Here is a 26,504-nt window from a genome sequence, read left to right as displayed (position 1 = left end):
AATTTTGGAAATGGCGATTTTTCCTATCAATTAAATTTCCACGCAATTTAGATAGGTTAAATCAATTGCAGTTACCCCGCTTGATACGATATGGTGTTGAAAAAATGCCCATGACTCACTCACTGTTTTACCGGGATTTTGAATTTTCTCTGCATTTCCTCTTAATTTCCTCTTTCGCTTTTACAACTCTGTATATGCTAAGTGTCATTGCTTCACTGCAAATGTATCCCATAATTATTTTAATCATTTTCCTATATACAATATCACATCAAACAGGGAATATCTCAGTTTTTTAAGAAATTTGACCGGGACTTTACTACGAAACTATTTCTTTCACTTCGAAACTATTTCCTTCAACCTTAAAATAATAAGTTTACAAAATACCTCTAATGTTGTGGAAATTGATGGCTCAGTGGTAAGCGTGTCCGACTTTCATACTAATGGATTTGGGATCGAGCTCAGATAGAGGAATTTTTTTTTTTTTTTTTTTTTTGCATTTTGTCTATTTTTTATTAGTTTTTTTAAATAGAAAAATATCCTTCTTACAGATAAACAGAGAAGAACGGAAGACCTTAGTTGTTGCTGTAGCAACAAGAGTTTCTAGTTATTATTATTATTATTATTCTTTTTTTTCTTTACAATTTTTGTGCAGGAGATTTCTCGGAGATGGCTCGACCGATTTTCTTGAAAATTTCGGAGAAGATGTATCTTTATCTAAACCTTATACGTTTTTTTCATTTTTTTGAAATTCACTTCCGGTCGGAAGTTATCGCCCTTTGATCGAAATTTTGATGACCTCCATGTCTGTGATAGAACTCAATAACGACTCAAGCTAGAAAGCTGATTTTTTCAGGGATGATAGAGGACATGTTGCCATATTGCAACATGGTCAGGAAATTTTCTGGAAGTGCCTAGTATGGAAGCTCGGTAGGGGTCAAAATTTAGGACACGAATCATGAGTGATTTTTTGAGACATTTTGCATCATATCTTTTAAAGTATCATTATTTTGTTATAACATAAATAACAAAATTGTTTCAGAATGACAAGATCTTTAATATGACATAAAAAAAAAGTGCTGACTCATCACATTAAGGGCTAAAAGGGGCCAAAAGTGTTTTTTCGATAACTCTTTAGCAGTTGATATTTTGTTATACAATACTGAAGCAAAAATGTTTATCTCAACAATCTAAAACTATATATTATAATTTTAATGTCGTATAATACATGATAAGGGGCCACAAGGGGCCAAAATGCTAATTCTTTGACGCTTTATATCTCAAAAGTGGGAAATATTTTGATAAGTAATATTGAACAAAAGATGTTCAAAATAATGTTCTGAACAATATACAACCTTCAATTTTTCGCTATACGTCCCCTTTAAGGAGTTGAAGGATTGGCCCCTAAATATTTCTTTTGCAAATAACTCGAAAACTAAAAAGAATCTCTGAATAGTTGTTGAACCATAAATGTTTAAAATCCCGAAAGCTTTAAGACGAAATCAAGAAAAGGGGGCTGGGCACTCAAATTAGGGGCTGAGAAGGGCCAAAAGCCTTTAATCGATAACTCTTTAGCAGTTAATATTTTGTTATACAATACTGAAGCAAAAATGTTTATCTCAACAATCTAAAACTATATATTATAATTTTAATGTCGTATGTTACATAATTAGGGGCCGCAAGGGGCCAAAACGCTAAATCTCTGACGTTTTATATCTCAAAAGTGGGAAATATTTTGAAAAGTAATATTGAACAAAAGATGTTCAAAATAACGTTCTAAACAATATGCAACCTTCAGTTTTTCGTTATAGGTCCCCTTTAAGGAGTTGAAGGGATTGGCCCCTAAATATTTCTTTTGCAAATAACTCAAAAACGAAAAAGAATCTCTGAATAGTTGTTGAACGAAAAATGTTCAAAATCCTGAGAGCTTTAAGATGAGGTCAAGAAAAAGGGGCTGGGCACTCAAATTAGGGGCTGAGAAGGGCCAAAAGCCTTTAATCGATAACTCTTTAGCAGTTAATATTTTGTTATACAATACTGAAGCAAAAATGTTTATCTCAACAATCTAAAACTATATCTTATAATTTTAATGTCGTATGTTACATAATTAGGGGCCGCAAGGGGCCAAAACGCTAAATCTTTGACGCTTTATATCTCAAAAGTGGGAAATATTGTGATAAGTAATATTGAACAAAAGATGTTCAAAATAATGTTCTGAACAATATGCAACCTTCAATTTTTCGTTATAGGTTCCCTTTAAGGAGTTGAAGGATTGGCCCCTAAATATTTCTTTTGTAAATAACTCGAAAACTAAAAAGAATCTCTGAATAGTTGTTGAACAAAAAATGATCAAAATCCTGAGAGCTTTACGATGAGGTCAAGAAAAAGGGGCTGGGCACTTAAATTAGGGGCTGAAAAGGGCCAAAAGCCTTTAATCGATAACTCTTTAGCAGTTAATATTTTGTTAAATAATACTGAAGCAAAAATGTTTTTCTCAACAATCTAAAACTATATATTATAATTTTAATGTCGTATGTTACATAATTAGGGGCTGCAAGGGGCCAAAACGCTAAATCTTTGACGCATTATATCTCAAAAGTGGGAAATATTTTGAAAAGTAATATTGAACAAAAGATGTTCAAAATAATGTTCTAAACAATATGCAACCTTTCATTTTCGCTAACTTTGCGCCTTTAAGGAGTTGAACGGTTGGCCCCTAAATATTTCTTTTTCAAATAACTTGAGAACGAAAGAAAATCTCGTAATAGTTGTTGAACAAAAAGTGTTCAAAATCCTGAGAGCTCTGAGATGATATGAAGAAAAAAGGGCTGATCCCTAATATTAGGGGCCATAAGGGGCCATAAGGGGCCAAAAGCGTATTTTTAAGTCGAAATGTTCAATGTCTTTTTATAGATTATGGAGGCAAAATCGTTCTTCTTCACATTCTTTGTCATTAATTAAGTATGAAAATCTAAATCAAAATCTCATCTCATTTCATCAAGAATCGGACGGAAGACCCACTCGTTGCTCGCAACGAGATCGTATCTAGTTATTTTTAGAATCGGTAGGAGAAGAAAGTAGTGCAGGAAAATTACAAGTTCCTCAATTTGCTGACTTGCATAAACGAAATCTGGCAGATGTACTGAACTGAGCCTCATACTTGTTAATTGGCAGTATCTTTCCTATCATAAAAGCTTGGGAAATGTAATTTATGAAGAAGATCAGCCGAATTATTTTATGTATTGTAACGCCAGTGGGAACTCTGAAATTTCCCTCTTTCACTTTCATTTTAGAGGTTCTACCGAAAAACGAATCTGACATGCCACCATCAATTCGAGCATTTCTGCATTGCAGAGAGCTGATGTGTGTTATGAGATGATAAATCATGTGTGAACTTTCTCAGTTTAGCGGAATCATGAACATTTTCGGCGAGATGAATGTTTTGTATACAGTGGTGATCAAGGCTTTGCGAACCATCAGGAGCGGATCAAAGAATTTATGAATGAATAAAAACTATGGAAATGACGTACCAATTTTTTAATTTATACTTGCACTATCTAATGAAATGAATAATATACAAGTGATAGATATACAAGAAAACGCGAAATGATAATAAATGCAGCTGACAATCGTTATTTTTTTTTTATATAGATAAAATAAAATATTTATAAATTCAAGAGACAAAACAGAAGGAGAATGAATGATGGCAAAATATCACATGACGGGAACTGAATTTTATGAATGAAGATTTTAAAAAGTTACTTGTAAGTTGTATATGTTATATCTGTGTATTCTACTTGGCTGTGTGCTTCAAAAAAAAGGGGGGGGGGTCGTCTTGAACATAGTAAATAGCCATAACGTTTGAACGGTAAGTACTAGGGCTTTCGTATTTCAAATATGTAATCCTTGTGAAAAGAACTTTTATTGGATACGACGAACTTTGACCCTTTGACCTAGACCTTGGAGAACACATGTGTACATCTGAATCTTTTTTTCTGTTTCGTTTCTATGGCAACTGTGAGCGACTCATTACAATTATTTTGAAAGTAGAAATCACTTTGACACATTGCAAGGAATAAACATTGAAAGTTTCAAAACGATTGCCTGAGTAGTTATTGAGAAAATCGAAATTAAAGAATTTTTACTTTCACCTGGTTTCCATGGCAATAATCGATTATATGAAAATTTTAAATACGAGTTGCAGAACTACAGATACTAATCCATAAAATAAGAAAAGTTTCATGACGAACGTTTAAGGGACCAGAGAGAACACTCTCGGACAAAATTTGTCGCTTTTTACAGGTTTCCATGGCAACGGTAGACATATTGGAACTGAACGACCTCACTGCACAACTACAACCAGTGATCGTCCTTTGAGGAAAGTTTCAGGAAGATTGTCCCAGCCATCTCCGAGAAACAGCCTGGATAAAAAAAACATGCGTACAATATCAATATGTCGTCCCCGACTTCGTTCGGGGCCACATAACTAGTGCTAATTGTAACGGGGACCGTTACAGATGTTCCCCAAACGCTCCCCAACTCCCTTTTGGTGCCATATTCCCTGTTATCTCTATTAAATAAGAAATACTTTATGGAATTTAGACTTAATCAAGGTCTTCCAAGAAAAATACAAAATATATTAAAAAAATAGGCATTGCACGCGTGTTCATGTGCGTAACAACCATATTATCTTGTCTACACTATCTAAAATTTTAATAATATCAAAGCATTTAATCCAAAAGTATTAAAAAATGCACTCATTCCAGTGTATTTTTTATTTTACTCACTTCACGTGCACGCACGTGCAAGCACGTGCATAATGACTACACCTACTTGTAGGAGTCCCTTATATTTATCCAAGTTCTAAATCCCATCCTGTTTGGTTGAAAAACAAGAGAGTTATAGCCATTTGAAGTTTCAGCCAATCAGATTGCAGCACACGTGCATGCGCGTGATTTCATGAATATTTTCTATATCATATTTTAGGATATCGTAATGCATGACTATGTTTTAAATTTCAAAGCATTTCGTCAAAAAACAAAGGAGATATAGCATTTAAAGTTTTAGCCAATCAGATTACAGCACGCGCGCATGCGCATGTTTTTATTAAAATTTTAATATATCTTGCTGTAGATCTTCATAATGTAGGACCATGTTCAAAATTTCAAAAGATTATGACAAGAAACAAGAAAGATATTGAGACTTTAGTTTCAGCCAATCAGAGCGAAGCGCACGTGCATGCGCGTGAGATCTTGCTATTTTGACCATGCCATCTTGTCTATACTACTAATGTATCCTTACATTATGAGTTTCAAAGCATTTTATCAAAAAATAGAAAAGTTCCGACTATATCTATTATATTGGTTATTTCAAGTGTTGCACGTGCGCGCTCTTGCAAGCACGTGCGCGCAAAATGACCTTGATTCCGCAAATCTGCATAACATGTCTACTTACCCTAAAAAGGTTTTACCTACCTCGGACGAACAGTTTACAAGATCATTCCCGGACAAAAAAGTACCCAGGAAGAAGAAGAAGAAAAATAATAATAATAATAATAACTAGATACGACCTCGTTGCGAGCAACGAGAGGTCTTCCGTCCGTTTTAGGAAAAGAAACCCACGAAAATCGAGCTGAAAAGAGATTCAAAATTTTGGTCACAAGGAGGATTGAAACCATGTCGCCAACGTAGATGCGCTTTTTTTTTACTTTTATATCCCCAACGCGCTAACCATTAAGCTATTGGGAGTATTGCTCTAAATATACTTGTGTATACCACGGTACTTTTGCAACAGTTCACCTGTCTAAGAATTATAAAAAGCATTCATAATTTCGCGCCAAACGCCACGAGTAAATATTTGCGCCTTTTCTTTGGACTGATACATTTGATAGGTATGATAGCATCAATTAAATTTTAAAAATAAAACATTCTTAGCGCCTTTATTTTATTTTGACGTTAAGAAAGTATATGTAACACATTATACACATTACATATCGTATCTAGCCCAGTTACACTAAAGCAGTGAAACGGAAATTAAGTTTTAAGATTGACACTAAATTGCAACGTACTACTGTAACGTGTCGGATCTGAGCGGTCAGTAGGTCCTTGCTCGGATTACCGAGTTTTACTGGGGATATGATTGTATGTAATAAATACAGATAATAATATGACACCTGTCTGGTGTCTTTAAATCAAATGACCTAAGTGCTTTGTATAATTATATATCTTCAGTTAATACCGGTACCTGCCTGGTGCCATATGATAATTGCCTCACTATACTCGTACAACTGACTATATAAGTCAACATCATTCTATCTGCCTGGTGCCTCTTGATTTAGCCTTTAACATCTGCCTGGTGTTATGCTTACCAAGTTGCCTATATAACTCTAGCCAAGTGGCTACAATATACTTACACAGTATGATTAAACTTTGTAAGAGCTTCTCTGTCCTAATGATAACGCTATAGCTAATGTCACACAGCTACATTTTAACTAGTCACTGACTACGGCAACTTTGCACAATCCTATTTGAGCGATAACCCAATTGGTTTCTGTACCAAAGTGAAGACACAAGCCAGTTGGCTGTACTGCCCCCTTGTACCTCAACTTAATCAATGATCATAAGTTATCAGATATCATATTGATAAAATAAAACAGACTGTCTTTCTTTTGGCAACACTATTATTATTTTCTAACAAAACATCATGTATCAATAATACTTGTATAATTCTTTAGTCAATTGACCAATTAATTACAATATTTACATCGATTATCTATTATAATATAAACAAGTATCGGGAGGTAACTCCTCCAACCATTTCACTACTACGTGAGAGTCGAAGTAGTTTTTTACATTTCATGTATCCTTATGTCAGAATGGTTTAATCAAACGCTCAGCTGCCTCCATAAACCCCTACTCGCGAAATGGCGGAGTTGACAGAGACAGCCGCCATTTTGGACCCGCTTCAGATTTTTGAATGCAAATATCTAGACTTTAGATTTATCAACATTCAAACAAATTAAATAGTAAGCATTATAAGGAGGGCTTCTATTACCATACCAAATAAAAATGAAAAATACTGAAAAACAAAAAAGTAAGAAAATACGATTTTTTTTAATTTGCATCTCGTAACGACCGGAAGTACTGACGACGCACGAAAAGGCGATTCTGCAATCCACAAAGTCATGATCTATCATCTCCAATAAGTCTCCAGTTCATTTCCTTAGCCATTTTTGATAAAAGTGCGCGACAAAATCGCATTTTAAAATCAGGAAATTGTCCATAACTTGGCACCAGAAGTGAATTTTCCAAATTACTCTACGGATGTAACAACTTCATATAATGACGCATATTTTGTGAAAGTTTCATGAAAAACCACTGAATAGTTTTCGAGAAATCGCCTGCACAAAATTTTGTCAAAAAAAATAATAATAATAAGAATAATAAGAAACAGTAGAATCACTATAAGGTCTTCCGTGAAGACGGAAGACCTTAATAATAATAAGAAACAGAGTAAAAACAATATGTTCCCCAACTTCGTTTGGGGAACATAATAATAATAAGAAACAGAGTAAAAACAATATGTTCCCCAACTTCGTTTGGGGAACATAATTAGGAATCAGATAGAAAAACTGACTTCATATTTTTGCACAGAGAAGCAAAGGCCTAAAACATGACATACGGATTTTTTTTACGCAAGAGTTCCAGAGGTATAATGATGATACACCATCAAAGGTAATTATTCCGTTAAATTTCACTTAAGAAAGTGAAGCAGGTTTTCTGTAAGAAAAGTCTAAATACCGGTCACCAGGGTAATTTTCCAAAGCAAAGAGAAATTAGAGATATTTTGAAGGAACGAGTACATAGCTGGCATTCCCCGTATCGCCAGCTCTTCGTCAATTCCAATGTCTTTTCACTTCAAAATCGCAAGAAAACAATCAATGGAACGATCTACAATTTCATGTGTCAAGGAGAGTGCTAACATCAGTGTCAGTATCAGTATTTTTGAGGATCCCTAAAGATGAGTATGATGTGTTGTTTTTGTTTTGGGTATAAAGACTTACTGATAAAGTTGAAAAGGGAATACGTTGAAGAATTAAAAAAATTAAGATATTTCTTCTCATGTTTTTTCTTTTTCTTTCTTTCTTTCATTCATTTTTTTTTTAGATACTCTATTTGCATTGCTTACTTAACGAGCCTAGTAGTTTTTGTTATAATAAAAATCAAATAAAATGAATCAATTTTTGATTTTTTTTTACCGTAGATTGTAGTTCAATAATTCAGAACTGAAAAAAAAATTGGATAGATTACACGATCAGTATGCATTGGTCCGAGCTGATAAAGCAGGACACAATACTACAATAATGTATTACATGTATTATTTTTGTCTCCATGTTTCTTTTCAAAAAAGACATCTAGAAGATAAAAGTCGCTAAACGTGCCAATGTTTTATCATTTTTAAAATAAGATATTTAACAAAAGATAATTTTTTACTGGATAACGAAAAGTTTTTTTTAGCCCAAAAGGAGGATCAATATCAAAATTGGGAATCAGAAAGAAAAACTGTCTTCATATTTTTGCAAAGAGAAGTAAACGCCTAAAACATGACATACGTTTTTTTTTTTACGCAAGAGTTCCAGTGATATATGGTGAACCATCAAAGGTTATTATTCTGTTAAATTTCACTTAAGAAAGTGAAGCAGGTTTTCTGTAAGAAAAGTCTAAATACCGGTCACCAGGGTAATTTTCCAAAGCAAAGAGAAATTAGAGATATTTTGAAGGAACGAGTACATAGCTGGCATTCCCCGTACCGCCAGCTCTTCGTCAATTCCAATGTCTTTTCACTTCAAAATCGCAAGAAAACAATCAATGGAACGATCTACAATTTCATGTGTCATGGAGAGTGCTATCATCAGTGTCAGTATCAGTATTTTTGAGGATCCCTAAAGATGAGTATGGTGTGTTGTTTTTGTTTTGGGTATAAAGACTTACTGATAAAGTTGAAAAGGGAATACGTTGAAGAATTAAAAAAATTAAGATATTTCTTCTCATGTTTTTTTCTTTTTCTTTCTTTCTTTCATTCATTTTTTTAGATACTCTATTTGCATTGCTTTTTTAACGAGCCTAGTAGTTTTTGTTATATTAAAAATCAAATAAAATGAATAAATTTTTAATTTTTTTTACCGTAGATTGTAGTTGTAATTTGACGTATCCATGAGCCGTCTTTATTTCTGCTACCACTCCCAAGAGCCCATTTATTTTCTTTAAGTGCACTCTTATACTTGGAAGGTCTGTTTCTTGACAATTGGAATTTTCAAACAAAAGCATATCCTTGTATTCGGGCGTTTTCATTGAAACCTTGACCGCAAAGTCATGAGCATAATGATTAGCCATGTTTCTTATAGACACCATGGTGGTTTTTCCATCGAACACTCCCTGTCCGTCCTTCAGGGTTACATTCCACAGCTGGATGGATCGAGTATTAAATTGGAGATCTATGTCTGCTTTACAGGTGTCTGTTTTCACTGACAAAAATATCAATAATGCCATCGGAGATATTGGCAAAAAATATAAAATAATACATCATACTTTTACTATAGCAATGAAAATTAAAGATTTGCTGAATCAAAGTTTGTTAGATATAATACCTTCAATAATATCCACCACGCACCGACACTTCTCGTGGCTATAAATATAGTTTGTAGGGCACTTCAATTCCTCGTTTGTTCTGATGTTAATGTAACTTTCTTTGGATAACGCAGGCCTCGTATTACACACCCATGTATCTGAATGTGAAAGGTAGTCTTAAAGTAAATCATGTAGAGTTGTGCATGTGTTGGCAATTTTAAATCATTTAAATCTTATGAAATTATTCAATATCTTATTAAAAATAAGATTGTTCTGACCAAAACAAGGATTTCAGTAAATTACCGGGCTTGGTAACCTTCTGGTCATTTAGGTTGATGAGAGTGAAGCACTCTCCTTTCGTGTCATCTACACAATGATCCGAAAGTGGATCATACTTCCTGTGAATAAGAAAGTTTCCTTCAAGCCTTTCTCCACAAGTGCACAACTTCTTGGTGCGTCCATTTAGACATGTGTAGAACTGGTCGCATCGGTTCTCATCTAACAACCTGATGGTGGTGTAGTTATACCCATCAGGCCGTAAATAACAGGGGTCTATTAAAAAAGGACAAAAAAAACTTAGATATGATCACCAGTATCAAAATCTCCTAAATAATTCAGTCTATTTGGACATAATTGACTTAATTTGATCCGTACTTGCATTTATTTTAAGTTTTTAACGATAATCAACTTAAAAAGGGCTCACCCCCTTTAGAAGGGACTTATTGGAGTGACATACCATATTGACAGTTGGCAGTCATGGGTGGCAAGCACGTTTTTGTATTAGGGTCCCAGAATTTATTTGGATCACAATGTTCAGATGTATCAAGTCTAGAATCTATACAGATATGGTATCTACTGCAGTCCAGTGGGTCAGGAATAATCACTCTACCAACACACTGGCACCTTGCACACAGTTCTGCAAAAATAGCATGCATAACGTTCATTTGTAAAAGGTAATGTTACAAACACTGTCAACAAGTGATTCAAATTATTCCCATCATATTTTAACCACAAAATGCTAATGCACAAAAAAGGAAGAATTTGTACCGAAGAATCTTACAAACACCGACAAATGTCCTGATTATGTTAATTAAAATGATAAGAGTGATATACATTGTAGATTGCAGATGAACGCATTAAATGAAATATGATAAAAAAAAAATGGATTCTACTTATTCCAAAAGAATAGCAATCGTTGTCACCTTATAAGAAAATTAGACCCTCAATTTTGATTCTTCACATGTCTCTATTTTGATTAAAATTACTTTTCACTTGTATTTCTTGCACAGAAAGTCTTTAAAATAACCATTCAATTTAGAGCTGCCAATAAAAATTTACTGTTTTTCTTAAGTTTACCTTCGGGATGGTAAGGGTCTTTTGTTGTTACAGTTGGTATGGCGGTCGTGGAGAGATCCCTTCCTTCAGTAACTAGAGAGAATACAAATAAAGATGTCGAAATTAAAATTCAGCTTTTTTTTCTACATTTGTTCTCTGTGTATACATATTGTAGTTTAAATAGTAGAATAAAAAGAAGCGCAAGGAAACCACAAGTTAAATATTTGACACTTTTTGATGGTTACACGAATTAAATCTCCCTAAAATCAAGCGTCTGCAGAACATGTCGTACCTCTGCATATCCTCTCGTGCAGGACTTGAGTCCCGTTCAGTAAGAACGACGATAAGGTTTTCAACCACAAGAAGTTGTCAGTGACATTATTGGCTACATCCATGAGTTCAGTATAGGATATGTCTGTAGGTCCCCCTATTCCCATGGCAACCATTGTGATGTTGCTTTTTACTGCAGCTGCAGCAGCTTCTCGGGTTTTTTGTGGCTTCATGGATTTTCCATCCGTAATAACAACTCCAATTTTCCTGGCATTTCTTTTCGGTTCTTTTGAAAATAAAGTGATAAATATATTTTAACAAACACGCAACAATTTGATATATTCTCTAGTATGCGAACATTTTCAATAAAAAAATATTTCAGGTAACCTTTCGTGCAAACCAATCTTAAAAAGTTCATGAAATTGTATCTACCTGACTCAAGATATTCTGTTAATCTTCTGATAGCTAAGTCTATCTTTGTCATTCCTTTAGTGTGGACAGCCCCAAGTATAAGTTCCCGTAGAAGAATCTTATTGCTGACATCTTCTGCCACCTCCTGGATAACGTCATCAAACGTGATAACTCCGCGAACTCTGACGTCATTTTCAGATAGCTTCATGTTACTTACAGTATTTGCAACAGTCAGCTTGATAGCGTTGAACATTTCTGTTGTCAGGCTTCCAGAAGCGTCCATAGCAAACGCAATGTCAACTAAACCCGTGCATTCTATAGGAAAAAATACAATGTCAATAACAATGTCATTCAGTGTTTAGTATGACTTAAATCGAAGTTAAGTATTTTTCAACTATGACATCATACCCTCTAATATAACTGTCGTGTCCGGTGTGGATATCGTTGAGGCAACTGTCGTTACTACAGGATTCGTCTTTGTAATATATAAATGCAACGGCTCCACTAAAATAGAGAATTTTGAAGAGATCATTATAATGAAATATATGGAGATAACGAACAGTATTGAGATCGATTTGTGATTAAATTTAGAAAATGAGTACAATATATCAACTGACTTTTTTCGAATGTTTGTATTGCCCATGAAAATCCATCTGTGTCGAGATTCTCCCAGTCTTCAATTTGTAGGTAATAATCATTCTTGTCTTTAGTGATGTGTGACAATTCGAGCTTGTCAGTATGTGTACCTACACCAATGGACATCAAGTTAACACCCTTTGACCATGCCATCGTAGCAGACGACTCCAAGTCAACGTCATTATCCGTGTCGTCATCCATTAAAATGAGACCGATTTTTGCAGCCGTTGACATTGTAGTATCAATTAAGCTATGAAGCTTGTTAATGATTACGCTAGGTTTTGTCTGGATTGACGGATGTTTTGTATAAGCATTAATACTTCGTAGATAAGAAACCAACATCTGACTCTGGAAGTCAGTATATTCTATGACATTTCTTATGATATCAGAAAAGGTGACAACTCCGTATTTGGTAAATCGTTCTGCCATTCCTGACGTAATGAACTGGGTAGCAACTTTCATCCAATGCATTGCATCATTTGAAACCATAGAATCTGCATCCAAGGCAATTAGTAAGTCAAATTTTCCTACAAACATTAAATATCTGTATCAGTAGTCAATCACTTTCAATTTTGAACAATTCAAAATCAAATTATCAAATGTATTCAGTTTTCCTACCTTTTGGTAAGACAGCCATTATTGTGTTGTTTATAATATTCATTGCGTCTGGACCGACATCTCCAAGTGCATAAAGGGGAAGATTGTAGGTGAATGTGTCTGGATATGAGTCAATTCCTATAGGTATAGTTATAAAGTGAACACCATCTAACCTAGCCTCTCGCAAGGCAATATCAGTCAACAATATATCAGTTGGTTCTTTGTCAAACATCATCAGTACTGCCTGCGATCTATTCTGTGATTTGGATTCTTTCATTCTTTGATGCAGATTCCTTATCGTTAGGTGAAGTGGAAGTCTCCGGGGTGGGAGTGAATCTTGTGAGAGTGTTTGACTTGGGCTTTGGCGTGTGAGTGTGTATACACGCTGCATGACCTCTGTCAATGTGTTTTGATTAAGAGGCTGACGAACAAACTCTGGGTTGTAGTCTCTATTGTATTGTCCAAATGTCAGGTAGTAGTTACTCCCACTGGACCACAACTTGATGAACATATTTATCATCACCTTAAGATTTTTAAAATCTGTATCTGTCACATTCAATGAAGAATCGAGAGCAACAGAAATATGCGTAGCCTTCTTCGAGTCCAAATCTAATTTGAAAACAAAATGTGAGAGTTTATGAGTAGATATAAAATACATTCCGATATCTTTACCGAAAATAAGGGGCAGTGGGAAAAACCTTACTGACAGATCCCATTATTTTCTTAACTGACGAGATTGCCCCTATGATGTCAGCTGCAGACGACAGTTTTGTAATATGTTCGTTGTCTCCTGTAATTAATTTTAATTCCTCGTCTCTGGTTCTGTCTACTCCAAATCCTGCAAAAATGTCAGAAATATATGTTATTTCATAGTAAGGAAGAATTATAAAACCATACAGGTCCTTCACTAAATATATGTGCGATAGCTATGCAACTGTTTTTTTTTTTGTAATAATAACGGTATACGTATGAAATATAGAGATATTCTAGAATTAAATGTTAGTAGAAATTCTGATATACCAAGAGCAAACATATGAACATTGGCATCCTTCAGAAGTCTTGCTACAGAGCGGGTTGCGCTGGGATCAGATGATGGTCCTTTTGTTAAAAGGAATCCAACTCTATTTTCAGAAAGATCTTCCGAATAAAGAAAGCTCAGCAGAATGCCATGAAGGCCGGCATGTGTATTCCTTACGTCATCATTCAATACACGAAGTCTGTGTTGTTGAATATCAGATACGATCTTCCTCTCGAGACTTGAAGTAGTTTCCTTGTTATTTATGTTCTGAAGTTCTCTGACGTAAAGCTTCAGGTAATTCTTCAGAAGGTCATCCGTGAGATCCATACTTGATGCCGAGATGAGAATATCTTTCCTTCTCCCAATCACTGAAAAGAAATAATTTTGAGAAAATACAGTTCAACGGAGTACCTAAAAGATCATACATTTCATTTAAGACAAATACAAAATGACAATTTATTAAAAATAACGTACAGTATTTTCGCAAAACATTCATAGTTTGTTCGGCACCGTGAGTTTGAAGCTCCGACCAGGAGATATATAAAGGCGGTATCACTGTGTTCATGGTGTCCACTTTCTGCCTAAGTCCGTCGATAGAAGCATTTGCATGATACAGCACAAGAGGCATGATTAAAATATTATTTTGTTTAGCCTCCTCCAAGAGTCCCACTAGATCTCCCTCCATGAATGGATCAGCAATGATGACGATAGCAATCTTGACGTCAGATTCTACAGTGTCATACACATTTAAAACCTCCCTGATGACGTTTTCTGTTGTCCACTGAAGTTGGGTAATCACTCCCCCACGCTGGAGACCGTATGGAACATGGAAGGTAACTTGGTAATCCTTGATGCTACTGATGTAGTTCACGTCGGTACAGTATGTAGCAAGGGTCAATTGGACATTGTCTGATCCCATATGAATGTTTCTTACCACATTTTCCAGAAAGGTATTATATTTGTTGAATTTCTGTGGGTTAAATGAGTGTGGACAGAGACTATACCCTATCAGTATTTCTGCTGGTCCATGAAACACTGAAAAATATTACATTTAATTATAGATGCAAATGTTGTAATCAAGTGATGCAAAAGTCTCATGTCCAGGAAGTCATTACAAAGTACAGTACGCATATGTATTTATTTATTAATCCCTTACCACGATGAGTGACATTCCCTGAAACAAAACAGAGGATCAAATAAACAAAAATAAATTCTTCAGTGGAGGTCATAATAATTTACAATATTCATGTATCTAAAAGAATGACTGCAATTCAACATACTTACTTGGTACTGGATATTTCAACAATTCTGTAGTTTGAAAGGAAAAGGATAAATGATCAAAAATTAATAAATGATATAATAAGTCGGATCTACATGTTAAGTGCAATCAGATGAACAGATAATGAACCTGAAAATTATTACCGGTGGAATTTATATTTTTAAATATTTAACTCTACTAACAAATCTTACCTGTACCAATTGCTCTCACAATATTGTTCAGTCCACTTGACAAAAGTGACTGGTTAGACACAATGATTCTGTTTGCGACTTTAGAACTAGCTAAAGCAAGACTAAAATCCGGATTTACAGCGGAGCCTATTCCAAGGTACATGATCTGTACGTTGCTAGATTTTGATTTTGAATTCAAGAAAACCCTCGTATAAGCAAAGCCACTCTTATGTAGTGGCTTGTCCGTAATAAACAGTGCCATCTTGGAGGAGTCTCCTGGAGCATACAGGAAGTCGCTCTCTACTTTCTTGTAAGCCAAAACCGCGTCAAAATACTCGTGATCTCTAGTAGTCATGTGGTCTAGGAACTTCCTAACTTCAATTAAACTGGCCGTTTCATCGAACCGCCCGATAGACGCTGCTCCATCAGCTAGTGTTGCAATTATCAGATTCATCGAAGGGTTACCGAACTCAATGTATTCAAGGAGTCGGGAAATGAACTCCTTTGTCAGATCGAGGCTCTGAATCGTGACGTCAAAAACAATAGTGAGAAGATAACGTCCTCGGATTTCTGAGATAAAATACAAACAATTTCTGAGATAAAATACAAACAAAAACACAGTCTATTAGCCTAAACGTTTTCAAAGATTGAAAATCCAAGTATTCTAAAACCTGCATTTCTAATATCTTGATTCATTTCTATTTAAAAAGTATAGAACTGCACGAAGCTATAATAACAAATTTGTTCACATACTATATATGAATGTGTTTGTTTGCTGTTTCGTCTTACCTCCTGTTCTCATGGCTCCATTTTGAGAAACTGAAAAAATGTATGTTTTATTCAGTCTCGTTGCATTTTAATCGATGTTAAGTAAAGGAAAGGACCGAAATCGTCATATAATTTCGTTAGCTTATTTATATATTGTAAGGTCTAAACTTACGGTAGCAGATTTGCTCTACCACTTTGTCGAGAGAACTCGCGAGTTCTTTGTATGGGATGATTCTTTGATGTACTTGAATTCCATGAGTCATGTTATTCAATTCAGCTGGGGATAGGTTCCTTTCCTCCCCCACCCCGACAGCCATCACATATACATTATTTCTATCGGCATACATGGCGGCACTGTGTAGTAGTTCGATGCCGCTCGTGCTCTTCCCATCAGTCAGAATTAGAGCGACCTTCGGAACATCTGGGTCCAGAAAAGGACTACTAGACAACATGTCCGTCATGTTTCCTAAAAAAAAAAAAACCCAGACAATAAGAATCGACTTTTGAAATTGAAAAGAAAATCTTTCTGTAGTCATTAAAAGAATGAAATTTGGTCTTTTCTTTCGAGTTTACTGGGATATATAAAATAGGCACAGGAATAGAATTATCTTTTATCTGAAAGCTTCATCAAGTGATTTTCCTCTTCTCAAGTAGATTTCTTTTATATAAATTCTGTTACACAGCGACATAAAACAAGGTTGGCTTATAAAGGAGAACAATCAGTATCCAATGAAATTTCAACTATGAAATTAAAGACTTCACAGATTTTGTAAATAAGGATCTCTTATATCCTTTAAGGGGAAGAAGGATTCTAATCTGAAAAAGCAGTTTTCATTCAATGTTTGTGTGTAGAGTCTGAGCTGTTGTTATTAACAGATCAATTTTGTTGACGACCAGTATAAAAATTCCGAGATCTATTCGAAAGAAGAATTTGCATATGTCAAAGAGCCAAGCATTTTTTTATTTGTCGAAGGGAAAGGTTGTAAGAAATGGACAAAGGTAATATTTGTTGAGGGTACTGATTTTGGATTTCGAAGATAACAAATGGACTTAAAATTCCAAAAGTTCTTGAAAGACTTGAAAATCTATCGGAAGAATTAGAAACATGGTAAAAAACAGATACACACCGATAGCATAGTCAATTCTGGTCTGGTAGTTCCTGTTAGAATTGTACATCATAATTTTATCGCTGTTTAGCTCCCCAAAGTCAGTGACAATTTCCACGTTCTCGGCGAATGCCACCGTGGCGATGGTGTGTGGGTACATGAACCGCTTCACCAGACCGTTAGCTGTGAAGTTCTTAATCTGGAGGAACTGTATGGAGGTCAGACTAGAGGAGGAATCCATCGCGATGACCAAACTGACCCGGCCATCACAGAAGGCTTCTGCTAATATTAGATATATAAACGGTAAAACTTGTCTGATACGGACACCATTATTGTTCCAACATTTTAATTTATTGAATTTAAATCGTGATATTTAAGATTTCGGAAAATGCAACATTCGGATTTGACAAATTTAACTGTAGTATATACTTATTTGGTTTTTTCTTGTTTGCGAATTTTCCAGAATCAAAAAACAAATTCAACACAGATCTAGATGGTTAATTTTCAATATAAACTTACCTGCTTGTATGAGTTTTGTGTTACTATAAATAATAGTGATGAAAGACAAAAATATCCCGGGAAACTGCATACTGAACCTGATATTAAGAAAAATTAATGTTATGCATTTGATATTATGTTGTATCCATTTATATAAGTACATGTGTATCATAGAACCGATTTACCGTAATAATAAATGTTCGTTTTTATTTTTAATTTTATGGAATATAGAAATACATACCTTCACTGTTGATTCCCTATCTTAATGACATACTGCTCTGATCTTTTCTTTATTCCTCTGTAGTCTTTGAGGTCTATAATCTAACTGACTCTAATCGCTGCAGTGAGATTTCAAATCCCAGATGTGACCAAGAAATTCTTTTCGGCAATTCTTTAAGTTTATCTGATTTAATTGTTATGCAAAAATTTACATGTGGATTTGACAAATTACATGACCCACTGATTATTCAAGTAATGCTGGGTATATAGATGAAAAATAACGCGTAGAAGAAAGAATACCTGCAGTTTAAAATTCTAAAGAATCAAGGAATATTTTTTTTAAAAATGGCGAAAACCTGTTTCAGATGCCACAAATCCTGTGCGGCAGTTTTCTTCCAAATCATTTATTTATTTATTTATTTTTAGGTTTTCATTAAAAAAAACATTTCTTTTTAAAAATAATTTTACAAAAGGACTTTTAAGACCAAATTTAATTCTTCATATATCTTTTTAATTAACATTATATCGAAAATTATTTTAAACCTTTTAAAAGGAATGTGGTAAGATATTTTTACACAAACAATTTCAGAGAAAATTATTAATTTTGCAAACTTTTATATATATTTTTGGTCTTACGTAAGTTTTTTTGTAAAACGGGTCCCAGTCCTCTAGGCACTTAAAAATTCATAAATATATACGTATAGGGAGGGATTATTTAAGGCAAAAGATTAAGTGTTAAAGTTGATTGAAGGATGTAGGTCACTGTTGATGAGTCCGGCGCAAATCATCTTCAGGGGGCTAGGAGGGCATTTCAAACAATATAAGCAAAGCTGGGTTTCAAAGCTCCAAATCCGAAAAATTCATATTGTTTAGGATGGGCAATTTTAAACACTGTCTCTCTTCTTCTGTATGCATAAATGACTTGTTTCGCAATTTTGTTTAAATATATGATCTTAGACTTTCTTTTCTTTTGTTGCCATGCACCTAGTTTTTTTTTTTTTACAAACATCTTAAAGAACTTAAAATTGTTTCTGCCTTCCAATCTTATTCACTAATTTTTCACTTTAAAACAAATTGCAAAATACAATGTATAAAAGTGATCGAGTGCATAGAACTCATATCAAAATAATAAGTAAAAGATTCAAAATAAGTAAAGATTTAAAATTTGTGTCGCTCTCTTTTGTTAAAGGTCCCTAGTGAAAACAAGGATTTACAAAAGACGAATTGAAGATCATTGCAGAAGGAATACCAAGAGTGATTTTTACATTTGCATTACCCTCTTCATAAATTTTATATTGATAATGTTGTAGAAAACCTAGAAAAATGATTATTTGGAATCATAGTTTTTATTTTATTATACAAAATTTATAAGGTTAAAGAGCGCAAGAAAAGTTGAATTTTTTTTTTAAAACCTAAATTAATACTAGGGTTTGATATCAAACAGTTAAGGGATTCTAAAAAAAAGTTTTAATCATAGTCGGAAAATGTACACTTTGTTAACCTTTCTGTCAAATAAACAAGAAACCATACAATTCTTATCAGATAATTAAAGTCCTCGGGCTAATCTGTTATCAACACAAAACTACAGAGATCTTCTTCGTTAAATATTTAATTTCTCTTTCTACGATGTAAACTTGATATAATTCAAAATCAACAAGTAACGATATAAATAATTAAAATTCTTACTAATAAAGTATTTTTTCTAAATAATGACAAGTAAGATTGATACCGATTTTCATCAGTCATCAGAATTTTTATTTTGTGATAAACATACAAAGAATAAATATACGAAGAAAGCATATCCAATTTTACTTTCTAACAATAATGAACACAATCCTCAATAATGGAAATTTTATAGCTCAAGGCATCTGTAGTCACTCAAAAAGTTGACCCAAATACATTGAAATATAAATCAATAAATAAAAATCTTTAATTGAATCCTATAACATGAAACAATTGTAACTTAACTATTATTTAAAAAATACACAGCTCTTATACAAAACAAAACCAATAAACATGTTTTTTATTTTAATTTAAAGAGACATATTTCAAACAGAGGTTGATGTGAATTATCAATCGTCCAATCAAAATGTTAATATTCAAAATGTATCTTGGATGTAATGATGTAGTTCTACGATGATCACATGACTTTGATGACCCAGTCATCTTGACTGTTCCATATTAACCAATCACACGGCAGTTGACAGATTCACAACATAATCACATGGAAACTAGCACGTTCTTGACGTAGTCGCTCACACAGTTGTATACCTCAAACTGGATAAATGTAAAGATTTTTTATTTATTTTTATTATCATTAAAGTCAATGTTGTATGATTCACACAGCTACGTTTTCTTTGGCCTAGAAGGCTTTGTTTTGCTAAACGAACTGACAAGATTTTTTTTTCAAGGTCAGAGAAATTCTTCATTCTGTCAACCGTATCATTTCAATTTTTTATGAAATTTATTTGAATATCTTCAAAATACCCCTCTAAGTTTCATTTGACTCTTACCTTTGCTATAGTTCCTGACAATCTATTTATAGATCCTGAAGCTGCTGCTGGTCTTCCTAATAAAAAGCCGCTTTGTCGTCTCTCAACGTTACCTAATGAATTAAATCATTCACCTTAAACTTTCACTAAGACATTCAAAATTATATATATATATTTTTTTAATTACAAAGGCTTTATTTGATTCTCCAAATTCAAAGAACTTTGCTCAAATATCTTCCCATACTATGGCACCTCACTATCACTTTTTTTATTTTTATAAAAAAGGATTCAGAGAGGTAAATACTCTGAACACAACCAACCTCTGAGATTCGTGGAGGATTCGGTCCCAGGCCCCGAGTACACGGCGAATGTTGACCCATCGTAAGCATATATCACTTCTGTAGCAACCCCAGGCTACAGTACAATAGTTAATTAAAGTTTATAATGAATATGAACAATTATGATTAACTTTCAGAATAACCAACCGAATCATTTACTAAACATATAATGTCACTTTCTACTAAGAAAGTCGTAACGTTAATTTTTATTAGGTATTTGCTGATTTTCAACTTACCGTGACTGGGGAGGTCAGCGTTTTGGACGTGCCCCCGGCTCTGAGGGTGTACACTAACTGAGTCGCGGTGGAGGTCTTGATCACCTGAATATCCACAGATGCCGGCGTCATCGCGCCATTGGAGTGAAGACAATTCACGAGCACCTGCTCTGTCCTTGGAATGGCTGACGTCCCTACTGTCAGCTCAAACCGGACAACAAGAACGTCTTGAAAATCTTGGTTTGCCAGGCGCCAAATGTTGATTTCGCCATTTCCGCCAAATCCAAGCGACCCTGTAGTTATGGCGACGTTGACCATTCCGACTGGAATTATGTTTGTAGCATCATAAAAGTAAGGGTCGGACTGAGAGTGGTAAAGCATAGGGGAGCAGACTAAAAAAAAAATGTTATAATTGAAAACGAGGCTGGTCAACACTATCACTGTAGTCTGAATGGCATGGTAAATTTTTCCTTTGTACATAGAAGGAGCAAGTAAATTATTATGTACTTTTGAAAACATTTCGTAAATTAAGATATCTATTTAACGAGATAAGAGAACCTGCTGATGGACTGATGGTAACCAGGATAGAACAGCCACAGGAGCCAGCATCGTAGTGGGTCCCCGGTGCACAGCGGCGCCGTAAGAGAGCACCACTGACATTCTGAAGGTAGTAACTAGGGTCGGGATCAGCCTGGGACTCACAAAGAACTAAAAATGAACAAAAGATGTAACAGTCATGAAACGAAAATGAAGAAAATGAATTAACAGTAATCAAACTTAAATGTCCATTGAAAAGTACAGATTGGGAGAAGATCAAACAGTACAGATTGAGAGAAGATCACAAAGTACAGATTGGTTTAAGATCAAACAGTACAGATTGAGAGAAGATCAAACAGTACAGATTGGGAGAAGATCAAACATTACAGATTGGGAGAAGATCAAACAGTACAGACTGAAAGAAGATCAAACAGTACAGATTAGGAGAAGATCAAACATTACAGATTGGGAGAAGATCAAACAGTACAGATTGAGAGAAGATCAAACAGTACAGATTGGGAGAAGATCAAACAGTACAGATTGAGAGAAGATCAAATAGTACAGATTGAGAGAAGATCAAACAGTACAGATTGAGAGAAGATCAAACATTACAGATTGAGAGAAGATCAAACAGTACAGATTGAGAGAAGATCAAACAGTACAGATTGAGAGAAGATCAAACAGTACAGATTGGGAGAAGATCAAACATTACAGATTGAGAGAAGATCAAACAGTACAGACTGAAAGAAGATCAAACAGTACAGATTGGGAGAAGCTCAAACAGTACAGATTGGGAGAAGATCAAACAGTACAGATTGAGAGAAGATCAAACAGTACAGATTGGGAGAAGATCAAACAGTACAGATTGAGAGAAGATCAAATAGTACAGATTGAGAGAAGATCAAACAGTACAGATTGAGAGAAGATCAAACATTACAGATTGAGAGATCAAACAGTACAGATTGAGAGAAGATCAAACAGTACAGATTGGGAGAAGATCAAACAGTACAGATTGGGAGTAGGTAGATCAAACAGTACAGATTAGGAGAAGATCAAACAGTGCAGATTGAGAGAAGATCAAACAGTACAGATTGAGAGAAGATCAAACAGTACAGATTGGGAGAAGATCAAACAGTACAGATTGGGAGAAGATCAAACAGTACATATTGAGAGAAGATCAAACAGTACAGATTGAGAGAAGATCAAACATTACAGATTGGGAGAAGATCAAACAATACAGATTGAGAGAAGATCAAACAGTACAGATTGGGAGAAGATCAAACAGTACAGATTGGGAGAAGATCAAACAGTACAGATTGAGAGAAGATCAAACAGTACAGATTGGGAGAAGATCAAACAGTACAGATTGGGAGAAGATCAAACAGTACAGATTGGGAGAAGATCAAACAGTACAGATTTGGAGAAGATCAAACAGTACAGATTTGGAGAAGATTAAACAGTACAGATTTGGAGAAGATCAAACAGAAACCTCTTAATACATCATGAAGTGAAAAAAACCCGCAGGAACAAGTGTCTAGGGGGAGCAAACATTCCAAAACAATGTTTGATTATTGTAGTGGTTTCATAGTTATTATTACAAACAGAATTTTGGTCCTCTGCTAATAATGGTATTTGGACTAATTTGGACTAATTGACAAGTGATAAATATGCTGACCATGGCATGAGGGAAAATATATCATCTGCGTTGTTACATACATGCAACAGTGGTGGGCTTTGGTGGACATGCCTCTGTACATGTGACATCAGCCGCACAGCCGGAACCTGTGACGTATCGAGTCTGATTTCCACAACAAGTAGGCACAGAGTGGCCGTTTATACAGGTCCAGTAACCCTGACAGTTCTCTGCCATGTTCCAGCTAGCGCCATCAGGCTGACCAATACAAGGATCTGAAAAGATAAATATAGGTTACGAGTATTTTATTAAGAAAACGAAGAAAAAAATTAAAAAAAGTTTTTAAAATTAACAATCAAATCAACTGGATTAACAAACTGATCACTTGAATTAGTTATTAACTAGTTATTATAGCTCCAAAAATCTTTTAAAATAATAGGAAGTCGATCACAATCGGAAGATTTAAAATAACTATAGGATTAAACTACGTACCATATGGACAGTCTGAGTATTCAGCGTGAACACACGTCAGATGAGACAGCGAGAAGAACTGTCCGAATCCACACTTCTTCTCCATGGCAACTGCTTTATCATCCTCAAAGTAGCACTGGACGAAGCGTTGGCAGTTAGATCCGTGCCTGTTGTATCCTACACCGTCAGCTATAATACAGCCCTCACACAAAGGGTTAGTGACTGCAATAAGAAACAGATCATGTAAGACTAAGTTCATTCAATTAAGGACATACAACGTAGTTTAATTTTTTTTGGTCCTTTTCCTTGGAGTTGAAAAGTTTCAATTCTTGAAAGAACTGTGTGCTGCATTTTAATGTCCATCTATGGTGCTATACACTTTTTTGAAAACAATATAGATAAAAGAAACACCAAGAATATAAGTTTTGTATTTTTTATATATTTTTCTTTGAATTATCCAAGAATTTTCATCAATTGATATCTTTCAAAAACCTTTGGTAATGCATGCTGCTTGTATTATTATTATGGTATTCTCAATTTTGTCGGTCTGAAATTTCTTGGTGATAATAGGCTAGATGGCCTGTCTTTCATTCACCATTCCTTAGTACATGGGTGTTAATGTTCGGTTGTTGTTCTGCTGTGAGTATACTTACTTTTATCGGTCTGGAGTTTCTGGGTGGTAAGAGGTGGTGATGTTGGAGTAAGTGGTTTATGATTGTGAGGTATACCTACTTTTATCAGTCTGGGGTTTCTGGGTGGTCAGAGGTGGTAATGTTGGGGTTGGTGTTCTACTGTGAGTTCACTTACTTTTATCAGTTTGAAGTTTCTGGGTGGTCAGAGGTGGTAATGTTGGGGTTGGTGTATTACTGTGAGTTCACTTACTTTTATCAGTCTGGAGTTTCTGGGTAGTCAGAGGTGGTAATGTTGGAGTTGGTGTTTTATAGTTGTGGAGTATACTAACTTTTATCAGTCTGGAGTTTTTGGGTAGTCAGAGGTGGTAATGTTGGGGTTGGTGTTATATAGTTGTGGAGTATACTTACTTTTATCAGTCTGGAGTTTCTGGGTGGTCAGAGGTGGTAATGTTGGGTTGGTGTTATATAGTTGTGGAGTATACTTACTTTTATCGGTCTGGAGTTTCTGGGTGGTCAGAGGTGGTAATGTCGGGTTTGGTGTTGTTGGTCTTTGTGTCGTCGGGATCGGGGTACTGGTTGTCGTCGGAATAGGTGTCGTCGTTGTTGTGCTCGTGGATGTTGTTATTGCTAAACATAACCAGTAGTAACTGTTATTTAATTATTTCTTTTAATTCAAACGTCCTATTTGTAATTGATCTAAATAGGAAAACCCAAAGGTTTTTTTGTCCTCTTTTGTATACGTATATATACCGGTAGTTGTGGACTTTTTAAAAAAAATTCCAATCTTAAAAAGATGTTAATTTAAAAACTGATGCATTTTAATTCAATTTGTTGGTAGATTTTTAACTTTACCTCGACACAGTAAATCGCTAAGTATGGCTACACCAGTTAAGTTTGTCAGCTGGCTGTATCCGTTTAACAGGAGAACCTGTGAGGGGTTTCCTGTAATGGCGGTAAGTTCTGCCGCAGCGGCTGATCCAGGGGAGACTCCGATACCCACAGAAATGAGGGTCACCCCCAGGGTACGGGCCGCAGCGGCCGCTGTCTGGGTCTTCACCGGGTCGTACGATGCCCCGTCGGTCAGGATCACGCCCACCTTAGGGTAGGGGACGTTTGGTTGGATAAGAAGGCGGATTATCTCGGTGATCGCTACGTCAGTAAATGTAGCCATACGTATTAACTTCAAGGCATCCACTTTGGCAAATAGTGTGTAGTTCGTGTCCTGACTGTCGAACGGGAATCCATCGTCACCGATAGCTTGACTGAATACAAAAGCGGCGACCTGAATGTTGCTTGGTCCAATCTTGAAATGCTGAATATTGGCTTTTACAAACTGTTTCAATAGTTCAAAGTTGGAAGCATTGATACTTTCTGATCCATCTAATGCAAATGCTACTGCACCCGGTCCAACACAGTGGTTCGTTAAGGCAAAAGCTTAAAAAAGAGTTCTGAATCAAGTCCTTATATATGTAAAGTGTAATACTGTATTCTTATAGCTATAAAACAGGAAAAAGTTAAAGTTTGAAGACATGGAAACAATTTTATAGGCTTCTTGTTGATTGTGACACAACTAATTTGCAGAAGCTTCAAATGAAGTTTTTCACGATCAGAACAACAGGGTTTATTTGATATCTTTCCTATTGTAAACATTTTGAAATAAAATTCTGTGCTGTCGGTTTACTTTGAGATTTCAATCATGAAGAATGAAGTTCGGAAATAAAGTAGACTTCGGTTGACAATTTTGCTCAACAAACCAAAGATTTATAGGGAAGGTAAATTCTATAGAGAAGCTGACAAATCTGGTCTCAAAGTAACAGACTGAAAACTATGAAGCTGATGGTTCCTAAGGTAAGATATCATTTGTTGACGGAAGTCGTGGCAAAAATACTGCGATTAAAGAAAGCGGAGAAAATGGCTAAAAACTCTAATTGAAAAAAACTGAAGAAAAAAGTCTATTCAAAACCCATTCAACACTTCCAAAAAAAATATGAATCATCTGTTAATTAATTTTTCTTCACTATATGCATTAGGAAAGTATCGGAAAGAAAAATAAACGAACCAAAAGTTCACGAGGAAAAGGGACAATTCTTCTTTAAGCTTTTGAATGAAGAAAGTTCAGACCACTTTTTTTTTTTTACTTTTTCTTTAAACTTTCAGTGGATAATCTAGCTATGAGTACTTACACGAGGGTGGATTTTGGCCGTATACTCCCAAAACGAAGTATAGCAGGACCACAACTGCAGCACAAAGCGCCAT

General features: G+C 35.0%; 1 protein-coding gene across 1 annotated transcript in view; it reads right to left on the bottom strand.

The window, feature by feature from the left end:
- Positions 1-26,504, bottom strand: part of LOC134249748 (uncharacterized) — a 32,907-nt gene extending 6,403 nt beyond the window's left edge. Inside the window, exons 1-25 of the mRNA XM_062732098.1 lie at positions 26,432-26,504; positions 25,101-25,682; positions 24,735-24,875; positions 23,638-23,838; positions 23,229-23,420; positions 21,534-21,683; positions 20,997-21,367; positions 20,743-20,836; positions 17,235-17,492; positions 16,280-16,573; positions 16,129-16,158; positions 15,361-15,909; positions 14,365-14,925; positions 13,893-14,258; positions 13,576-13,710; positions 12,894-13,481; positions 12,257-12,802; positions 12,048-12,143; positions 11,661-11,954; positions 11,251-11,514; positions 10,980-11,051; positions 10,360-10,539; positions 9,927-10,175; positions 9,644-9,781; positions 9,180-9,520 (exon numbers count right to left, since the gene is read on the bottom strand). Of these exons, the coding sequence (XP_062588082.1) occupies positions 9,180-9,520; positions 9,644-9,781; positions 9,927-10,175; positions 10,360-10,539; positions 10,980-11,051; positions 11,251-11,514; positions 11,661-11,954; positions 12,048-12,143; positions 12,257-12,802; positions 12,894-13,481; positions 13,576-13,710; positions 13,893-14,258; positions 14,365-14,925; positions 15,361-15,909; positions 16,129-16,158; positions 16,280-16,573; positions 17,235-17,492; positions 20,743-20,836; positions 20,997-21,367; positions 21,534-21,683; positions 23,229-23,420; positions 23,638-23,838; positions 24,735-24,875; positions 25,101-25,682; positions 26,432-26,504 (6,765 nt within the window). The remainder of the gene's footprint in view (positions 1-9,179; positions 9,521-9,643; positions 9,782-9,926; positions 10,176-10,359; positions 10,540-10,979; positions 11,052-11,250; positions 11,515-11,660; positions 11,955-12,047; positions 12,144-12,256; positions 12,803-12,893; positions 13,482-13,575; positions 13,711-13,892; positions 14,259-14,364; positions 14,926-15,360; positions 15,910-16,128; positions 16,159-16,279; positions 16,574-17,234; positions 17,493-20,742; positions 20,837-20,996; positions 21,368-21,533; positions 21,684-23,228; positions 23,421-23,637; positions 23,839-24,734; positions 24,876-25,100; positions 25,683-26,431) is intronic.

Source organism: Saccostrea cucullata, unplaced genomic scaffold, assembly GCF_032062105.1.
Source record: "Saccostrea cucullata isolate Sc308-1 unplaced genomic scaffold, CSIRO_AGI_Scuc_v1 ctg305, whole genome shotgun sequence".
NCBI classification, from domain to species: Eukaryota; Metazoa; Mollusca; class Bivalvia; order Ostreida; family Ostreidae; genus Saccostrea; species Saccostrea cuccullata.
The sequence above is the reverse complement of the archived record's forward strand: the minus strand, read 5'-3'. Positions and strand labels throughout refer to the sequence as shown.